This window comes from Gopherus evgoodei, chromosome 5 (assembly GCF_007399415.2).
Source record: "Gopherus evgoodei ecotype Sinaloan lineage chromosome 5, rGopEvg1_v1.p, whole genome shotgun sequence".
Lineage (NCBI taxonomy): Eukaryota > Metazoa > Chordata > Testudines > Testudinidae > Gopherus > Gopherus evgoodei.
The window spans coordinates 136,950,044-136,971,824 of NC_044326.1; the positions used below are offsets into that span (position 1 = coordinate 136,950,044).

The 21,781-nt window shown below is 42.9% G+C and overlaps 1 protein-coding gene across 11 annotated transcripts in view; it reads left to right on the plus strand.

Moving 5' to 3' along the window:
* The window catches only part of EPHA5 (EPH receptor A5), a 422,435-nt gene that overhangs the window by 71,489 nt on the left and 329,165 nt on the right, over nucleotides 1–21,781 (plus strand). For all 11 annotated transcript variants that reach the window (XM_030565412.1, XM_030565416.1, XM_030565409.1 and 8 more), the window contains exon 3: nucleotides 1,547–2,210. In XM_030565412.1, coding sequence (XP_030421272.1) covers nucleotides 1,547–2,210 — 664 coding nt within the window. The remainder of the gene's footprint in view (nucleotides 1–1,546; nucleotides 2,211–21,781) is intronic.

The window sequence follows — 21,781 nt, forward strand, 5'->3', positions numbered from 1 at the left end:
GCAACTAATGACAAAGTGCAAGAGCCTAGAGCAATGGTCCCCAACCTTTTTTGTCTGGCGGGCGCCAGATGAAGGACCATGGTGGCGGACAAGCATCTGCCGAAATGATGCCGAATTTTGGCGGCATTTCGGCAGATGCTCGTCCTCTGGCCAGTACGTGGGTGCACTGAGAGGCCCCTGGGGGCACCGTGTTGGGGACCCCTGACCTAAAGAGCTTCCTGAAGCATGGTGATCATTTTGATTTAAATGGACTTGAAACTGTACGAAAAGTTGAGTTGTTGCCACATGCAAAATTGATAATGGACATTGTACAGTTTATTCATACCAGCAAACTTGTTGACATATATCCTAATGTGTACATTGCCACTCGTATTCTACTAACAATTCCTGTAACAGTAGCATCAGGAGAACGGAGTTTTTCAAAACTACAGCTCTACAATGAATCAGGAACACTTGACTGGTCTTGCTATTCTTGCAATCGAACAAGACATCACTTTGTCTTTGTCATATGATGATATTATTACTGATTTTGCAGCCAAAAAAGCCAGAAAGATTGCTTTTAATTAAAAACGAATCCTTGTTTCAATACCTCTTCAAAGAAATTTCCAATAAAATGTTGACAAATTAAAAAAAATGATATTATTTGCATCATTCTGTCAAATCAGAATTTTTTCTATAGTGTTACTTCTTTAGTGCTAGTCCATCAGCATTACAGTGTGCTTAATTAAGTTAAACTGGTTTTAATAACATGCATGTGGCAAGTTTTCCAGTACTGTAAGCTTATGTTTGTCTTGCTAAGAGCAAGACAGGCACGGGGGCACCAGTTTAATAATCTCACCTAGGGCACCATAAATCCTAAGGACGGCCCTGGTCCTATAATCCCCTGAAATCAAGTGGCCACTCTTGTTATTGTTTTGGAATTGCTGCAGGAATGTGGATATCAAAGCAAACCATGACTGTGGAATGCTGTGTGTAAGAGACAGAGAGGTGGGGGGTGATGGGGGATCTGCTGCTGTCTGAATTTACAAGACAGCATGCTGACATGCTCTCAGCTCCCCCAAACCTACTCTCTCTCCCCCTACATACACGCAACACACTCCCTGTCACACTCCACCCCATCCCACCCCCATTTGAAAAGCACACTGCAGCCACTTGCATGCTGGGATAGCTACCACCATGCACTGCTTTCTCTGGCCACTGTAAGTGCTGCAAATGTGGCCACACCAGTGCGCTTGTAGCTGTCAGTGTGGACAGACTGCAGTGCTTTCCCTAGTGCGCTCTATGAAGGTTGGTTTAATTCAAAACACTCTACATCTGCAAGTATAGCCATGCCCTCAGTGGCCTTTATGTTCTGTAGGAATCTTTCCTCTGGCTTCATGGGGCATTGGGTCAGGCCTCGGGTATTGAAATCTCCGTCATTTTAACATTCTCATTTCTTCCAGCCGTACAGCTCTCTTGCAAGAAAGTTAAGATTTTTAGAGATTTGTGGCTTGCTTGCATTTTTTTTGTTTGTTTTTTTTAAGTAATCCTCTCTCTTTTTGCACAGTGGGAAGAAATTGGTGAGGTGGATGAAAATTATGCTCCAATACACACATATCAAGTGTGCAAAGTAATGGAACAGAATCAGAACAACTGGCTTCTGACTAGCTGGATCTCCAATGAAGGAGCCTCCCGCATCTTTATTGAACTCAAGTTCACTCTGAGGGACTGTAACAGTCTTCCAGGAGGACTCGGGACTTGCAAAGAGACTTTCAATGTGTATTACTTTGAATCGGATGACGAAGACGGGAGGAACATCAAAGAAAACCAGTACATCAAGATCGACACCATTGCCGCGGATGAGAGCTTCACAGAGCTTGACCTTGGAGACCGAGTCATGAAGCTGAACACTGAGGTCAGAGATGTTGGGCCTCTGACCAAAAAGGGATTTTACTTGGCTTTCCAGGATGTAGGTGCCTGCATCGCCCTGGTGTCCGTGCGAGTGTATTACAAAAAGTGCCCTTCCGTTATCCGTAACCTGGCCCTCTTTCCCGACACCATCACTGGGGCAGATTCCTCCCAGCTGCTGGAAGTGTCTGGCTCGTGTGTGAACCACTCTGTGACCGATGAGCCTCCAAAGATGCACTGCAGTGCCGAAGGGGAATGGCTGGTGCCCATTGGAAAATGCATGTGTAAGGCAGGGTACGAAGAGAAGAACAGCACCTGTCAAGGTAAGAATTTGCAAGGGAAACCAGTGCTCTGGTTTTGCATGACACACATCTTGGGCTATGTTCGGGTACGCTCCTTCATGCTGCACAGTACCATATGCCATAGATAGTCTCACTGAAGTCAATGGACCTGGTTCTCATTCACCAGAGCCGTGGAAAGAGGCTGTAATTTACTCCTCGTTAAAGGCTCTTTCCACTTCCAGAGCATTGAGAATCTGCCCAGTGGTGGTACTTGTGGCGTAATGTGCTATTAAGTGTGAATGAGGGGATCAGAATCTGGCTCATTATAATATATATATATATATATAAAACTTTGGCATTTTTGGATGATAAAATGTTTCTATATTTTGAACGTTGGCATTTTTGAATGATAAAATGTTTAAAGGTTTGTTTTCTCCCTTCTGGACAACTGCTTGGAAGCATTTGGCACAGGAGGAACCAAGCAGCACCAGCCAAAATGGAGGAAATCTTGATTTCTGCAGGCAAGGGAATGTAGCCGACATACTGGCAAGAACCTGCCGGCCTGCTGAACATACATGGCCCCAAGATAGCAAGCACTGATTGGGCACCACGTGATGGTAACCCAGAGCAGTTGGGCACTTCTGCTGGTTACTGAGCCGCCGATTCCCCTCCCCTCCTGCACTCACTGCTCCATTGGCTGCCAGAGCTGCTGCTCTGTTCTGCTTTGCTTTATTGGCTCTTTCCGGGCTGCTCTCCTCAGCAGCAGCCATGAAGATTATCCAGACTAACAGCCACGGACTTTAAATAAACCGAAAACTCGTCACTTGCCTTGGAAAGCTGGCCAGGGCCACAGAGAGGCAGTAGACCAGGGTAACCTCTCATGTGGGTGAAGTAGAACAGTATTAGTATGATGGTGCCCCTTCCTGTAGGAGAATAGCTATGCCAGAATGAACACTTCTATGCCAAAAGACCAGGAGTACTTGTGGCACCTTAGAGACTAACAAATTTATTTCAGCATGAGCTTTCATGAGCTACAGCTCACTTCTTCGGATGCACAGAATGGAACACAGAGACAGGAGATATTTATACATACAGAGAACATGAAAAGGTGGAAGTATGCATATCAAGAGGAAGAGTCTAATCAATTAAGATGAGCTATCATCAGCAGGAGAAAAAAAAACTTTTGAAGTGATAATTAAGATGACCGATAGAAGGTGTGAGGAGAACTTAACATAGGGAAATAGATTCAATTAGTGTAATGACCCAACCATTCCCAGTCTAAGCTGTCAACTCTTGGGTGTAGTGCTAAGTTCTTAATTCCCTTGCAAGTCAGAGGCATTTGGGATCCTGGGGCCCAGATCCTCACAGGTATGTAGGTGCTCAACTCCTATTGAACCCAAAGGGAGTTTGGTGCCTAAATATCTCATAGGATCTGGGCCTGAGCTTTAATTTAGGCTTGAGCTACATAATACAGATTATTTTTCAGCTATACTCTGCACTGGGACAATAAACTGGTGTGTTTCCACCACAGAAGAACCTGAATTTGTTTATTGGCATTTCCCCTCCAAAGATAATGTTCACTGAGTCATAACATCTTGTCTGGCCCATAGCAGACTCCATTCTTGTGTTAACGATGATGCAAATGTCACTCACCCTCACAAACATGAGGGAACGATTGAAATCCCTTCTGTCTAAAAATCATGAATTGGCAATGATATCTTCAATTCATCATCTTGTCATCAGGGTGCTTTATGAAGGAGGAACCGGCAGCAGCAACCGAGCAATTTGTATCACTTGGGACATTCAGGTGACACATCTGACATGGCTTAATCTCATTATATAATTCAGTTATTATTTCAATTAACATGGGCAGTCAAATGGTATTTATCTAACAAACAAAACTTCTTGTATTTCATACCTCTTTCTGCAACTCAGCCACTTTATCATCAGCTGTCATGAGATAACCTGTGATAAATTGTCACCATGTGGGAAAATGCTAGTGAAAAGCCCTGTGCACAAGGCTCATTATTATTCACATGAATAAATTGCTGCACATGCTAATAATAAAAATGAAAGGTAGCACTCCCCATGTAGGTACACTGCTTTCCACAGCATTGATTGGGCACAGTATCCTGTTCTTTTTGGCTCGGTTATGTTATCCTTGGTTCAATGGGTTCTTAAAAGCATCTCTGACAATATTCACTTGTCTGTCGTACCAAGTTTCAGTTTTGGTTGGTGATATTTAGCCACTCTTGTGCAGGCCTCATCAGGGAGTGCATTTCAGTTGGCAAAGGGCCAGATACTAAGCTGGTATAAATTGATGGTAGCTCCACTGAAATCAATGGAGCTTTGATGATTTACACAATCTTAGGATTTGGCCCAAATTACACTTTCTAATCTTGTTTTTTCTTATCTACTTCCTGCATCTGAATATCTGTATTTTTTACTGTGACTGTAATTTTGGATATATTTACTGCACGCATCTGGGCTCCCTATAGGGGAGTTACATAAGGAGCTAATATTCCTTGAAAAGTGATTATATAAAAAGGGCACCTTCTGGTTCAGCAGATCTGTTCCCTGCATGTATTCAGCTTTATCGTTCCATTTTAGTAACAAGCAATATGGTTTTGCTTCTTTTTACTGCTTTAAACACTGCAGAACCGACACAGCTAAAAGGGAGGAAGCTTCTTTCCTGTCTTCCTTGTGTGCTGTCAGTAGAATTGTCTACCAAGTTCCAGTTATGCAGCCTTCCAGTTAAACCTGTGTTATCCTACTGGCAACAATGGGGTTACGCAACTGTAATTGAGGACATGGTCCCAAATCCTCAAAGGTATTTAGGTGATATACCACTGGGGGTTGAGCACTTAAATACCTTTGAAAATCTAGGCTTTAATCTGGGCTACAGAACCTTTTTTTCTGGTACACATGATGGGGAGAAAACCCAACTTGACTTTCAGATCCCAGGTTAAATTTGCAAGGCTGCTAGGTAGAAAAGACATTTTTTTACCAGTAAACTCTGAGTAACCAAAATGGAAATGATTGGAATGCAGTGAACACATGCCCTGCAATGCCATTTTCTTACAATCAGTTTTCAGAGTAGAGTCACAAATATATGAGAATTAAAGAAGTGAAATGAATTAGAAACAAACTACACCAAGGAACAGTAATGAATTCAGAGGAATACAACGAATGACCTTTTTTCCAGTTTCCAGCTGTAAGTGGCATGAGGCAGTGGTAAAAGTAGGAAGCCAATTTTAGCCAACTTGAAACAGGAACGCACTGTAATTATACAGGATCTTGCAAAATAATGGAAGAAAATTTAAGCCAAATCTTATTTTAATGCCAGTCTTTACAAGGGAAGAACTTCTTTGGAAATGACTGGGGGACAATGTGTGTGCTTTTGAAAAGAATTGCCAACTGAAGAAATATTTTGTAGTTTATTTTTTTTTACAACTAGGAATGTTTAAACAGCTTTATTTTCTTGAAATATGATCTAACCTAATTATTATTTCACTATTTCTAAGTCAACTTGCTGAAGCAGTATTTTTCATCCAAACTTTTTTCTTTGCTTACTGTTCATTATTTCTGTTGAAATTCCTGCTAGTTATTGCCAAGAAAGAAGTGGATTCTTAGTCAGAAACAAAGTTCTCAGCAAAAAAAAAAAAGAAAATCTATGTTGACAAATTTCTGCTTTGGATTTAATTAAAAGTCATTGACAAAGGTATCCAAGTTCCCATAGTTCAAAAGTTTACCTGCTGAATCAACTCCCAGGTGATTGTGTTGCTGCTTTACTCAGAGGCAAAGCAAAGTTACTAATCTTCAGCAGACAGTGCTGCAGTTGAGGAGCTGTTTGAAATGACTTCTCCGTGCCTTGCTTGCTTATCGAGTAGTGGAAAGAGATTTAGCCAGACTGTGGCCTTTGCAGGTGTGTTGGAAGGGAATTGGTGCAAAGTGGCATGGCTGCAGTGGTATCAGAGGGCTCAGTGCCTGGGGAGGGCTGAGGCAGATAGCACGCATGTAGAGGCATATGTATTCAGTGTGCGCACTTCCCATTAGGACTGAAGCTGGACTGCTAATGAGCATGACCTTCTACAGCTAGGTTGTCTTTGGGTGTAGGTCACCCATGTTGAGCTCAGTGAGTGGAAACAGGATATTCTGGGTAAAATCCGGGCCCCATTAAAATCAGTGGAAATTTTGCCCCAGATCAGATTGGCAGAGACCCTGGGTGTTTTTGCCTTCCTCTGCAGCATGGGGGCAGAGTCGCCTGCTGGTTTAAACTAGTGTAAATGGTGGCTTCTTTGTAACTTGAAGTCTTTTAATCATGTTTTGAGGACCTCGGGCACTCAGGCAGAGGTTAGAGGTCTATTACAGGAGCGGGTGGGTGAGGTTCTGTGGCCTGCAATGTGCAGGAGGTCTCACCACCTCCAGTGCAGGAGTGGGTACAGAAGGGGAAGAGAGGGATAGCTCAGTGGTTTGGGCATTGGCCTGGTAAACCCAGGATTGTGAGTTCAATCCTTGAGGGGGCCACTTAGGAATCTAGGGCACAAATCTGTCTGGGGATTGGTCTTGCTTCGAGCAGAGGGTTGGACTAGATGACCTTCTGAGGTCTCTTCCAACACTGATATTCTAAGGGAAAAGCATTTTCCCTGTCCTCTCTCTTGCACCACACATATAAGAGCTGCTACATTCTGGCTTTAAAGTTCAAACGGTTGATCATTGTCAAAGCTAAAAACACAGAAGAATATGGGAGTATTCCCATTTGGGACAACTCACGTGAGAAAGGCAAGCAAAATTTCCCCCTAGAGGTATAATGGATAGCAAGCAAAGTCCAGTGCATTAAAAAAAAACAACCTGTTTTAATTGTTCTACTGGGAGGTGATTGCATAGCAAGGAAAAACAGTGATGGAAATACACAGTACATGGAAAATACTGAATTCAGAAATATAGTGCCAAGACTACAGGGAGTTCTGTGCTTATCATTCATACTACTGGAGCATTTTTGTGATTAAAACAAAATTGGCTGGGAGTGCAGCATATTAGGCATTCATATAATTATGAGCTGAAGAGCCTAGTTGATTTTAATTAGGCACACGACCAACCAACATCAAAGTAGCTGAGCTTTTAGCTGTGTTGTGTGTTTTAGTTTTTTTAAACATGAAGAAAATGACATGACTGTCGCTTTTTAGCAAAGTGGCGGTTATCGCTGAAGTGGGAATGGTTTGTTCTGTAGAGTTGTGTGCATTCTGGGGTTGATATATTCGGTAAAAGCAGTTGAGTGTTTTCCTGAAACCAAACTCACATCACAGCAGGATTGATTAAATATTGCTTTATTCTTTGTTTTATTCTGCACATGAATAGGGCTTAGTTATAGGAAACGTGATTGGAGTATACACACTATACCACAAATGAAGTTAGTATGGTAATGACTCCTAATGACTTTGAAGATCTCTTTCTCATTCTGTAGCAGCACACCCTAGTAGAGGAGATTTGGAACCATTATTTTGTCTGACTTAACCTTATTGTTCCATGCAATCTGATTTACTATGCAACCACCTCCCGGTAGGACAATTAGCCCCCTGCCCCCACCTTTGTTGTTATCCCTTGGATTATAGAGTAAACAATAAGATTACAATAGGTGAAATGAAGGATCAAAATTTGCTTGGCAAGTTTGAAGTGCCAATGTCATATTTACTTATAAATCAAAAGACAATTTACAATCCTCAAATTGGGGCAGATTCCAGGTTATGTGTATATGTTTGTTCCCAGAAAAACTGCTTAGTTTTACTTGAATACAGATCTTTGAGAAGACTTGAATGAAGGCCTCCTTGTAGCAAAGCAAAATTCTTTAGAGAGTATTATGGCATAGGGAGAGGCGATGTGGAAGACAATACTTGTCAGTCATGGTGCTTCCCAGTTCATATGGCTGTGGTCTTCCTTGACTTTTCAGCTGCTTTCTCAGTTACAGTTTTCAAAAACAATCTGACTCTACAAACTTTACATCAGGTATTAAAATCAGGGGTACTATTGTATGTTGTGTTCCTCATGAAGAAGGTTATCGGTTTTGTGCATCTTATTATAATAGCGTTTAGCAGTAGTTAATGATGTGTTGACTTTTCAACTATAAAACTTCCTCTTTGCAGGGCTTTATATCTTGGCCATTTAAACGTGCATTGGGCCCACATTGGTGCTGGAATTCTGGCTCTGTTGATGTCAATCGGAGTTTTGTCATCTGTGACGAAGTGGGAATAGTCATAATGTTTTTTCTGAATACTGTGTGGGTGCCTCAGTTTCCCCTATGCAGTTCTTAAGTATCTAGGTGGTGAGAGAAGGGGGTGTTATTGTGGCAGAGCCCTAGAGGGCAGATGTGATGCTAGCTGGACAGAAAATGGCTGATACTCTGTCTCCTGGCAACTAATGACCTGGGCCCCTCCTCTACAAAGATGCCAGCTGGAAGGGTTGGAGAACAAAGAGATCAGGTGACCTCCTGGCCCAGGAAAAGGACAAAGCCCAGAGGAGGAGAGGCTGGAGAGGTTTTCAGTTTGAGGCTGGCTGGGGACGTGGAGTGAATGCAGACATGGATGTCTGGCTCACTGCCCCCCAAAATGGACCTGGCTGAGGGGTCCTGTCTCTGTACCTACAAACTGTTTTAGATCATGTTCCTGTCATCTAATAAACCTCTGTTTTACTGGCTGGCTGAGAGTCACGACTGACTGCGAAGTTGGGGTGCAGTACCCTCTGGTTTCCCCAGGACTCTGACTGGGTGGACTTGCTGTGGGAAGCGCATGGAGGGGCAGAGGATGCTGAATGCTCCAAGGTCAGACCCAGGAAGATGAAGCTGTGTGAGCAGACTGAAGACAGTCTGCTCACAGAGAGGAGACTTCACCAGAGTCCTGACTGGATTCATAGGGAGCAGTTCCATCGCCCGTGACACCCTCGACTTCATTGGAGGCGGGATTTTGCCTTAAGTGTAGAATTTTGCAGCTCGCATTTTATTTTGTTTCATTGCACAAATACTGCCTTAAACAAGTGACACTGTTTTATAGGATGAACTTGTAATATAGACACTCTCAGTATATAATGGGGCAAATTGTCCTCTGATGTAAACAGACATAATTCCAGTGACTTCACTAGAGTTTTGGCCTTTTTGATCATCAGAGAAGTTATCCCTGCATAAACATGGAGCAATGATAGACAGCTCAGAGCCAAGGTTTCATTGACAGCGACACTTATTTCACATGTTGACAACTGAATTTGGTCTCTGACTTTATCACAATAGCTCTTCAGAGGACAATTACATTTTCTGTGTAAGTTTTTAGAAACATCTTTACTAACTTGGGCACTGGAAAATGTAAACACAATTCTCTTATAAACTTGGGCCGAAACCACATTTCTTTGGCTCCCTGTAATTAACAAAAATAGTTGCCACAAATTCTAAACATCCTATCTCAAGACATGCCAACCATTTCAAATGTTAAAATTCAACACAAGAAATCCCATTCCCCTTATTTATTAGTATTTTTTTACTTGTTGTTACGTGCCTGGATGCTCTGCAAGGACGAGGCCCACACACACAGGTGAGTTAATTGGCTTTAATGAAGGTTAAGTGACACACCCGCAACGGGGACTCCACGCGTTGCTGCCACTGGCTTGGGGAGTCCAACGTCCGAACAGCTCGGTCAGGTGCGAAGTCCAACACACAAGCTCCAGCCCATAGCAATTATAGTATCATGCTAATATCATGCAAAGCAACCTCTACATATGCAATAGGGGACTTTCCAACAGCAATGGCCTCCTCCCCTGGCCTCGGGGCAGGGATTTTCTGCAGCTCCCCAAAACACTGGGGCTTCCCACACAGGGCAGTTCTAACCAGTTAGAAGCAGCAGCTGCTAGCAACTTCTGTCCACTAATAACCTCTCCTTGAGAAAGCGCAGGCCCTAGCTAAACCGTAACAATATTTTCCGGGGTCCCCTACACTTGTATTGCAGCAACACCTCTGAGCCCCAGTCCTGGGACAGGACCTCATGGCTGAGGTGCTATGCAAACACAAAACATATACCTAAAATGAACCTAAAAAAGGAAACTGACACAACTGACCCGATCCACGAGCTACTTCCCTTTTCAATCCCTCCCCCCCCCGAGCCTGCCTCTATAGACATTTATTCGGGCAGAAAGGGGTTAGGCTGTGAGGAGGCCACATCCAGCAAGAAGAAAGTACGGTGAAGTACAGATGAGAAGACAATGGAGGGACAAGGTAGGTGAAGTAACATATTTTATTAGACCAAATAATTGTATAAATAGAGAAGCAGGCACAATAGAATTACAGGTCATATATCAGAGCTGTTAGCAGGCAGATTTCTAGACCAGGGTGATATGGGAGAAAATAAAGGATGGTAAAGTCAAAGCAAAGATGAGATAGATGTATGTTGAATAGGTGCTAACTGTGGGCCTTGGTTGAGAATGATCTTTGAGTTGTTTAGTAGCATGTTGGCATTTTAGATTAGTGACAATTCAATGTAACTTGAGAAACAGTTAATACAGACTGTTAAAAAAACTCACTAGTTAACATAAATCAAGTCACCTATACTCTGTGTACCACGTGTGACTGCAATAGGGGACATTTTCATAAGAGCCTAAGAAAGTAAAATCTCTTCAGTGCTGAGACTTGGACTGCAGTTAACCATATTGGAGAATTTTCTAGCTTTTGAAAATTTGACTGTTCCAGTATTTAATAGGGTTTTTTTTTTTAAACTGCATGATACGTGCTTAAGGGTATAGTCAAGCAAAGTGTGACTGAAACAGAAGATTTTCTAAAAATAGGAGCCTAAAGCTGAGTTCTTAAATCTTTACATAGGGCTTGTCTACGCTGCCTCTTACAGCGCTGAAACTTTCCTGGCTCAGAGGTGTGAACCCCCCCTCCCCTCTCCCAAGTGATGTAAGTTGCAGGTCTGTAAAGCGACAGAGAAGACAGTGCACCCAGCTACTCCCCTCACGGAAGTACTGTAACATCAGCTGTGTAGACATATCCTTAGGTCTAAACGTGATCTTCCAGATGTGCCAAACACCCAGTAGCTCCCCCTGACGTCAATGGGAGCAGCTGGGAGCTCGGCACTTCTGAAAATCGAGCCATTTACATGCCTGAAATCAGGCTCCTATTTTTGAAAATCTTACTCTAGATGTGCATATTCCGAGACTGAGTCTCATTTACACGAAAGCCCGTTTATAGCACTCTGGAAGTATAAAGGTATCTGCACTGCCGGAGCGATAGAAAGAGGCCTGAGGGTGACAGAGAGTCGGGTGGTTAGTGTATATATGCAAATATAGATCCTAAATGAATCATAGAATAATAGAGTGTCAGGGTTGGAAGGGACGTTAGGAGGTCACCTAGTCCAAACCCCTGCTCAAAGCAGGATCAATCCCCAACTAAATCATCCCAGACAGGGCTTTGTCAAGCCTGACCTTAAAAACCTCTAAGGAAGGAGATTCCACTACCTCCCTTGCTTTCTACTATATAGGTTATATCTGTGCACAGGTGACTCATACAGACTGCATGAAATGGGTGTCCATAGGAAGACAATGATGTGCTTATTGTACTTGTGAGTCACGGTTACTGTTCACTGAGTGAAGGGCATCCCTGCCATGTGGTCCTAGGGTCCCTTTGCTATGATGCTAATTCCTCTAATGATATATTTGATGTATTACATGGGGTTGGAATGGTCTGTTATCCATTTGCAAGTAGGGTGACCAGATGTCCCGATTTTATAGGGACAGTTCCGATTTTGGGGTCTTTTTCTTATATAGGCTCCTATTACCCCTGTCCCAGTTTTTCACACTTGCTGTCTGCCACCCTGGTCACAATCAATACTGGAGATCGCTGTCATCATGTTCCAAAGCTGTCTGGAAGGGAAGTGTTTTAATTACTGCAGAGTGAATGGAAAAGCTGCTCCCTAGGACAGAGAGGGGGATGTGACAATTTGGCATTTGGTGAAAATACTCTGCGGGTCGCAGCTTCCTAGCTCTGAATGGCTTTGCAGATAGCCGATTGCCCAGATCTCATTAGAGGCATGACTATGGACTTCCAGATAACAGGAGCGCTGTGCCAAATCAATGATCTGTGTTTGTTAAAGGGATGCCAAGGAGTCTAGAGCATGGGCAGAAGCCTTTGTTACATTAGTGGAAATCAGAATCAATCCCCCACATTAATTACTACAAGAAATCCATCTGGTGGGATAGGGTGGGGGGAATTCAAGATGATGCATGCAACTGAAGGATGGGTGGAACTGTGATTATTAATTGTGAGGTCCATGAACACTGTAATACTGTATCTCTGCATATGTTTGCATGTCGCAGAGCATGCTGTCCGCACTGGATAGATAGCAAATAAACGCAACCATTCTGAGCAGCAAGCTTGTGAAAAAGTTACCAGGATACTCATCAGTGACCATGACAAAAGTGAAATCAGATTAATTTCCAGTGTACCCTGATGTACATTCCAGGTCTCATGGTTGTACAAAGGTATAGGAAAGTCTGATAAATGTGTTTTTAATGCAGCACAAGGCAATTTTTGGACAATAGACGTCTCCTTGAATTCTATGAAAATTGTTAGAATTTTACTTTTCCTACACAGCCCATTCTATTTTATTTTTATCTGAGCATCCGTGCCATTTCTCTGCTGGCCTTTATTAATTTATTTCTGTAAGACTTTTTAGAAGACTTTTTAGAAGAGTTTTTACATTCTTTTGTGCCCTCACAGTTCAAGCATAATTTAATATGTCAAAACTGGTTTGCTTAACTGGGCTTGATTGTTTTACACACTTCCACCAAAGCACAGCAGTCGGTCTTCCAGGCATACTCTGCTGCCCAGACAAATGACGTGTCACAGCTGCTAGGGCTTGCACTTGTATTGTGACAGCAGTAGCTTCCCCTGACAAAGCTAGCGGCAGGGAGTTTAGACAGTGGTAATACCAATGGACAGATCTCAGGTCAGGCCAATGTGGCCCCCCCGCCCACCATCAATCACCACCAGGCGCACAGGCTTGAGAGACTTAATTGGTCATTCATGTGAAAAAGGAATTTAGACCAGTAAGGAGAATTTTGATCACACCCGAGAAAAAAGAGACTTGTCCATTGGTGCTTGCCCACATATAGCCCCACAGGATTAATACCGGTGTTACCTTAGATGTATACAGCAATAAGCACACCCCAACCCCTGACCTCTCCAAAGTCCCCCTGGATCATCCGGACCTTGTTCCATTGGTCTCTCCCAGTGTTCACAGATTGGGTGCTTCCAAGGAAGTAATATATCCAGCACGCCAGGAGCACCTCCACTTAACACCCAGCACTGAGATATGTTTAGAGTGAAAACCTGTATAACAAAGTAGAGGGAAACTCTTGGTAAAGGCAAATGGAAATATTGGGAACAAATAAACTCTAGAGCAGGCGTAGGCAACCTATGGCACACGTGCCAAAGGCAACACGTGAGCTGATTTTCAGTGGCACTCACGCTGCCTGGGTCCTGCCCACCAGTCCGGGGAGTTCTATATTTTAATTTAATTTTAAATGAAGCTTCTTAAACATTTTAAAAACCTTATTTACTTTACATACAACAATAGTTTAGTTATAGATTATAGACTTATAGAAAGAGACCTTTTAAAAATGTTAAAATGTATGACTGGCACGCGAAACCTTAAATTAGAGTGAATGAATGAAGACTCAGCACAGCACTTCTGAAAGGTTGCCGACCCCTGGTCTAGAGCCTAGACTTAATTAACAAGATACTCTCATGTCGGGTAGAGCAATGCTCACCCAAAGTCCTTGCAGTGCTTTACAGACAGGCTGGCTTAGACCGCTTCATTCATGAGAGAAACCCGTTGTCTGCTTTGCTCTTCGGTGAATGATCCCAGTCTGTTTGCATCCCTAGATAGATCAGATCAATCCATTGTTCTTTTTCATGGACAAGGCACCTCCCTGCTGGTTATTTTTTCTTTGTATATCCTTCTCTTATAGATTTTGTGCTTTCTTGTTTAACCCTTGGCTCAGTATGCAAATACCACAAATTCAGGGCCGGCGCTTCCACTAGGCTACCCTAGGCGGTCGCCTAGGGCGGCAGGATTTGCGGGGCGGCATTTTGCCACCCTTGGCGGAAATTCGGAAGCGAGGAGTCCTGCTCTGGGTCTTCGGCTGAAATTTGGCGGGGAGTCCTGGAGCAAGTTAAGGACCCACCACTGAAGTGCTCTGAAGATGCGGAGCGGAAGGACCCCCCGCCGCCGAATGCTCAGAGGAGGAGCACTGCTGCCTAGGGTGGCAAAAACCCTGGCACTGCTTCTGCACATATTGCATTGTGAGGCACACACTACATCATATCCATATGACGAGACAGAGAGATTGGCATCTGTTACATCAGCAATGTTCCTTGGAGGCAGGGGGTATGTCATCTCCTCACGTCCTGTCTTGGTTTCAAGACCTTAAAATGTAATTTTACATGGATAAACTCATAAAAAAAAACAACTAGTACCAAACTAAAAAGCAAAATATAAACCATTTTAAAAATATAAATCCAATACAAATGGATTGACTACCAAATAGACACATATGTCCTTCAATATTAGCCATATATACATTTCACAGTAATGGTGATGACCAGTGGACTACTGGTTCTAGATAGAGATCTCACCTGCCCCCTTTGATGAACTATAATTCATACATCTGACCCAGGGGATCCCTGTAAAACCCTATGCACTCCCCGTGCCCTCTGCCAGTTGTCACCAAGAGATCCCTGGATCACATTCTTCTGTATATGCAGGCTAAATCTCATGTAGGCCACATGTAGTTCTTCATTCTGCTCCACAGATGTGGTATGAGGGGTATTTCTTCACACTGCTCTTAAGACTAAATACTTAAGATTAAATACAGGGGCAAATCCTGGACCCTGTGCATATCCAGAGTAAGTGGATTGGATGTAGGAGTGCTCTAAAGGGGTGTGAGTCCTTCCCTAGGCTGTGGAGCAGCTGTTTACTCTCTTCCCCCCTCCCCCTTGGCATCTGCTTTTCTCTTGCACACACACATGTTTGTTGGGAGAGGTTGGCATAGCTGCAGATCTACTGGCCTCATCCCCCAGAATCCACCTCCATAGAGGTAAGGACAGAATCCCTGCGTAACATAGGTCCACAACATAGATCTCTTGCACGGGGGCTTCCAACCTGCCACTCCACTATGGAGCAGACCCACAAAACTGGTCATGCTTCTTGATGGTCTTTCTATTTCTGTGGAGTTGGGCACTGGGCAAAGGGCTGAGTTTTGTTCCAAGGGCTGAGTTTTTAAAGCAGCCTCCTAAATTTGGACCGTCAATATTATCCCATGTATGTTTGCTTGCTCAGAATCTCATATTTCTTTTGTGCCTAAATGCATTTTTACATGTACAAATAGGCACTTCTGCTTGTAATTAGCCAATTTGCATAACTAGACATATATCTGCAGGAGGAAGAAAGTAGAAAGGAGTACAAGTCAAGTGTAAAAGTATAATTAGGCAGATCAAAAAAGAATCTGAAGAGCAGCTAGCAAAAAATACAAAACCTGAAAGCAATATTTTGAGTAGGTCAACAACTGCAAGCCTGTCAAACAAGCAGTGGGGCCACTGGACGGTCAGGATGTAAAAGAAGCACTCAAGGAAGATAAGGCCATTGCAGAGAACCTAAATAAATTCTTTGCAGCTGTCTTCACTGCAGAGGATGTGTGGGAGAGTCCCACACCTGAACCCCATTCTTTTTAGGTGACAAATCTGAGGAACTGTCCCAGATTGAGGTGCCAGTAGAGGAGGTTTGGGCACAAAGTCTTAAATTAAACAGCAATAAGTTATCAGGACCGGATGGCATTCACCCAAGAGTTCTGAAGGAACTCAAATATGAAATTGCAGAACTGCTAACTGTGGTGTGTATCCTATCACTTAAATCATCTTCCATACCAGATGACTGGAGGATAGCTAGGTAATGCCAATTTTTCAAAAAAGGGTCCAGAGGTGATCCTGGCAATTACACGCTGGTAAGCCTGACTTAAATACCAGGCAAACTGGTTGAAACTATAGTAAAGGACAGAATTATCAGAGACACAGGTGAATACAATATGTTGGGGAAGATACAACACAGCTTTTGTAAGTTGAAATCATGCTTCACCAATCTATTAGAATGCTTTGAGAGGGTCAACAAGCATGTGGAGAATGGTGATCCAATGGATATAGTGTATTTGGACATTGAGAAATCCTTTTCAGAGAGCCTCACAAAGGCTCTTATGCAAATTAAGCAGTCATGGGATAAGAGGGAGGGTCCTCTCAGGGACCAGTAACTGGTTAAAATAAAGGAAACAAACGGTGGGAAAAAATGGACAGTTTTCACAGTGAGAGAGGTAAATAGCAGGGTCCCCCAAGGATCTGCACTGCAGAGTGCTGTTCAAGATAGTCATAAATGATCTGATAAAAGGGGTAAATAATGAGGTGGCAAAGTTTGCAGATGATACAGAATTGATGCTGATGGATTAGTCCAAAGCAGGCTGCAAAGAGTTTCAAAGGGATCTCACAAAACTGGGTGACTGGGCAACAAAATTGCAGAAGAAATTCAATGTTGAGAAGTGCACACTGGAAAATATAATCCCAAATATATATATAAAATGATGAATCTAAATTAGCTGTTACCGCTCAAGAAAGAGATCTTGGAGTCATTGTGGAGAGTTGTCTGAAAACATCCAGTCAGTGTGCAGCAGCAGTCAAAAAAACTAACAGTATGTTAGGAATCATGAGGAAAGAGAGAGATAAGTCAGTAAATATCATAATGCCACCATATAAATCTGTAATCGCCCACACTTTGAATACTGAGTGCAGTTGTGGTCACCTGTATCAGAAAAAGGTATTAGAATTGGAAAACAGTACAGAGATGGGCATAACAATGATTAAGGGCATAGAAAATCTTCCAGATGAGGAGAGATTAAAAAGGACAGGGACATTCAGTTTAGAAAAGAGATGATTAAGGGAGGATATGATAGAGGTCTATACATTCATGAAGGTTGTGGAGAAAGTGAATAAGTAAGTGTTAACACAAGAACCAGGAGTCACCCAGTGAAGTTAATAGACCACAAACATAAGAGAGTACTTCTTCATATGGTGCACAGTCAACCTGCACAACAGGGTTCAAAAAAGAACTAGATACATTCCTGGAGAATAAGTCCATCAATGGCTGTTAGCCAGGATGGTCAGGGATGCAACTCCATGCTCTGGGTGTCTCCAAACCTCTGACTGCCAGAAACTGGGACTGGATGACAGGTGATGGATCACTGGATAATTGCCCTGTTCTGTTCATTCCCTCTGAAGTATCTGTCAGTGGCCACTGTTGGAAGGAGGATACTGGGCTAGATGGACCGTTGGTTTGATGCAGCATTTCCATTCTCATGTTCTTAGAAGATATGGTCTTTGGCTGTACAAGTCAGGTGGAAGGCTGCCTTGAAAATTTGGTAGTCAATCCATTTGTATTGGATTTATATTTTTAAAATGGTTTTTATTTTGCTTTTTAGTTTGGTACTAGTTGTTTTTTTTATGAGTTTATCCATGTAAATTTGATAGATTAGTCATGAGATAAATGTTGTACAAAACCCAGAAAGAACTGAGAATACTACAGTGGAAAGTTGGGCACTTAAGTTCACGTATTTTGTCCCAGGGTTTCCTACAGTTGTTTTGATCAGGCAGTTGCAAACATTCTGACAATTAGTTCAATGTAAAAGGAAAATGATGTCAGCGGAGGCAGGAGAAAGACTCCCAGACAGTCTCTTTGTCACCGTTCAAAGATTTTGTTTTTTAAACTAAAGGACAAATTCTGCCCCCAGATATGTGTGTGACTCCCATTGAAGCTGCATGGCTCCTAGACATGCCATCTCTGAGGGCAGAATCTGGCTCTGTAGCATTCATCTGATCTGAATTCAACGAACAGTTGAAAATAAAGCAACAGCTATACGATACTTTGAGGATACTTTGTAAAGTACTAATGGCTGTGGTAGGCTCAGTGCTGCATTTAAAGGATGTTCCTGAAAGCAGCTTGTGCTTCATCTAGTGGCCACTGCTGATGGCATAAGGGACAGCACTATAGCATGTTGAGCCAAATCCTGGAAGCCGGCCCATAGCCCCAGAGACTGAGAGAGATGTTGTAGGGAAGGGGCCTTTACTCCCAGAGGACACAGAGCCAGTGGAATCACTCCATAGCTACACCCAGCACAGTCTGGGCTCGTAACCAGTGGGTCCATATAATTTCTCCCATTCCTCCAGTGGCTCACCTTCGCTGTTGTGAGTTGACACAGACCCTTGGTGTGTGGTCCCCAAAATGTACCATCCCCAATATCTACGTTGGATCTACTTGCACAGCATAATGGGCTGGATTTAGTCTGTAGACACACCGTAAAGCTGCTTAGGCATGGACAGACCAGATCAAAGCAGAGATCCACCTCACCCAGTATCCTCTTGGACAGTGGCCAGATGCTTCAGAGGAAGGTGCAAGATGGTTTCCTGCAAAGGTTCACTTTTTGAAAGATACGATCTGACCCCTGAGCAAATATTGGCATGCTTCTCGTTTGCTTAACTCTAAACTTGATTGACTCCAGATACATACACCGGACTCTGTAGAAATGTGGCTGGATTGAGTCAAATGTGCGTGTTCTCTGCCTCTGTCCCTGGGTGTGCACATGAGGGCATGTGAAAAGCAGGTCTGACAGTTTTGTTTGTCTAGTAGCTTATGAGTTTTCTATCCTGTATATACATACAGCAAACAATTTGTACAGAACACTTGAGAAATATACAAAAAAAGTATGAGTTACTGAGCAAATCTTCCTTGTTTAATAGACTCAGTTTTTCAATATTCCACAGTGTGATTGCCAGATGCCACTGGGAAAAGTGTCGGGACACTTTCAAATTGGCCTTATTGTTCCATAATTTCTTACTTGAGTACAAGGTTAATTAGTACCATAGGCAATATGCATTATTCATCACAGTAATCAAGCTTTTATTCTGCTGGGCCTTTATCTGCAGCAAATGGTTTCACTTCCAATAACAAAACCTTTATATACGATTGTCATATTTAATCCTGTAGAATTATATTTATGATATACAGTTTACATCATGTGCTTCACGTAGTCTGAAAACAGTGTTTCAGATATCAACAAGGGGCTGTGGTTTTAGATTAGAATACTGATTTATTTATTATTTTTGGTTGGGGCAAATGCCTCCTAGAGAGTGTAAAATACGAGATTACTTATTTAATTCAGTACTGCTCCACAGAAGTCAGTGGGGCACTGTCTGTTTACACCAGTAGTGGATCTAGTACTGTGTTTTCAGGAGCATCTTACTGAAGGTGTAAGCTGCGAAATTCATGCTGTTACTGGTGCATTTCAGCTGCATATGGCATCCCAGCCTGATTTAAACTGTGTGTGGTGGTGGTGGTGGTGGGGGTTTGAGGGCGATCACACTCACTTTCTTTCTCTTTAGGTAACATAAATACATTCTTAGTTCAGAGGTCTGGTAATTAGCATTCCCTGACACCAGTATAGCATTATGAGTCATCCAGCAGCAGGAGTTTTACTATATTGTGATTCATCTGATCCTTCCTTCCTCCAGAGGAAAAGCACTTTACCTCTGTAGTAGTCTGCAACCTTCATTGAATCGGTGTTCAAGAATCTGAATCATTTCCTGCAACCGTAGGGTTCAGTGCTGTAAGATGAGGAGTGCCTGGGACTCCTGTTTGAGTCTGTGGCATCTGAGAGTGCTCCTTGTCCTGCAGAATCAGGCCCTGTGTTTCTAAGCTGCAGCCTGAATCTCTCTCTCTACCATGAGCCTGGCCTGAAATTGGTTTTTTGTTTGGTTTTGTTTTGTAAGGAAAAAACTTGGAAAGTCTTTTGGGAGATGTTTGTTTTTTGAGTTATATTTCTGATATTTCACTTTAAGTTGCTTTTCTTACTGAAACCTGCACATGGTAAACTGTAGTCAGTGTAGTTAATACACTCCTGGCATTGCCATATGTAAGCAAGTGGCAGGAGGTTACTTCTTATGGGGACTAGTATTATTATTGTTATTTGTATTGTGGTAGCACCTAAAGGCTCCAACTGAGTTCAGGGCCTCATTGTGCTAGGTGCGGTACATTCAGATAGAGAGTGACCCTCCTTGTCCCAAAGAACTGACAGTCTAAAGAGATAAAGTGTGTAGGGGTAACTGAGGCACAGAGAGGGGATGCGAGGTGTCCCACATCACACAACAGGTCAGTGGAGGAGCTGAGAATAGAATCCAGGTCCCTTACGCATATGAACTTCACTTCAAACAGAAACAAGTGCTTCACTAGGCTCCCTTTCTGTTTTCAACATGAATTTGGTTCTGCACTCTTCTTGTATCACTCTGAATACAAAATAGGCATATACAGCAGACACTATTGCAAAGCGTTGCTTTGTCATCAAGGGATTTGAGAAGACGTTTGCACTGACGTCTCTGGAAGTTTGGGAAAAGTAAGGACTACAGAATTTGACCGTATGTAGCCTTTGTTAACTAGCCCTCTTCTGCAAGTCTCTCTGAAATTATTATGGTGGAATTTTCAAGATTTCTGCATATGCAAAGCTGCAAGTAAATATTTTTCAGAAATCTTGACTCATTTCCTTACTACCCATCTTGTTTTGCATGTGTACTGTTTCCATTTGCTGAATTTCCTTCTGGTGGAAATTAAGCTCTTCTGAAGTGGGACTAGGACTGCGAGGCTTCAGTTTTTGTGTGTGTGTATGGGAGGGTGGAATTTCAAACATACAACTTAATCTAACACACACTGTAACTTGGGTTTTCCATGTTAGACGATAATAAAAACATACTCTGATGAAAGCTAGTATCATGACATGTCTGGAGTTCATTAGAGGATTTAGGGATGTATTCTCAGTGAGTGCAGGGATCAAGCAGATAGAAAGGGTTTATGCATTATTTATTGAAAGGGATAGCTAGAATTGTAATAACAACAACCATATATGTAGTCCCAGAAGTATACATGGTGCATTGCAGACTCATCAAAGACACGGGGCCAGATTCTGCCTGTAAATACCCAGTGAAGAATGCCTGTGGTGGATAGGAACTCCCTGCTGGTATAAAGCCAACGAAGCCAGTGCACATGCCATCTGTTTCCTTGTAATGGGTGGGCCAGGATAGGGAGAGGGCTGCCAGAGATGGGGAAAGGAGCATGATAGAGCTCTCTGTTATTCCACTGCTCCTTCTTGTGACCTTGCACCAAGTGATGTAAATGAGAGCAGCCCCTAGGCTGCTTTAACTCATGCCAAGGCAATGTAGAACCAGAGACTTGTAATTAGCTCCCTGATGGCCCATGCCCCACCTGATGTGCCAAGCAGAATATTGAGAAGTACTGTACCTGATTCCTCCAGCAGTCCAGAAGTGAGTACGGATATCAGATTCTGTGCTGATAGTTGAGATATAGCGGGCAGGGATCAACTTTTTCTTATATGTGTCGCTTCCCCCACCCCCACGTCCACCCCCGTTCACTGGCCCAGCATGAGGTTGTTCAGGATAGGGGAAGTCTGCCTTGTGACTTTTCACACAACTTTGTGGA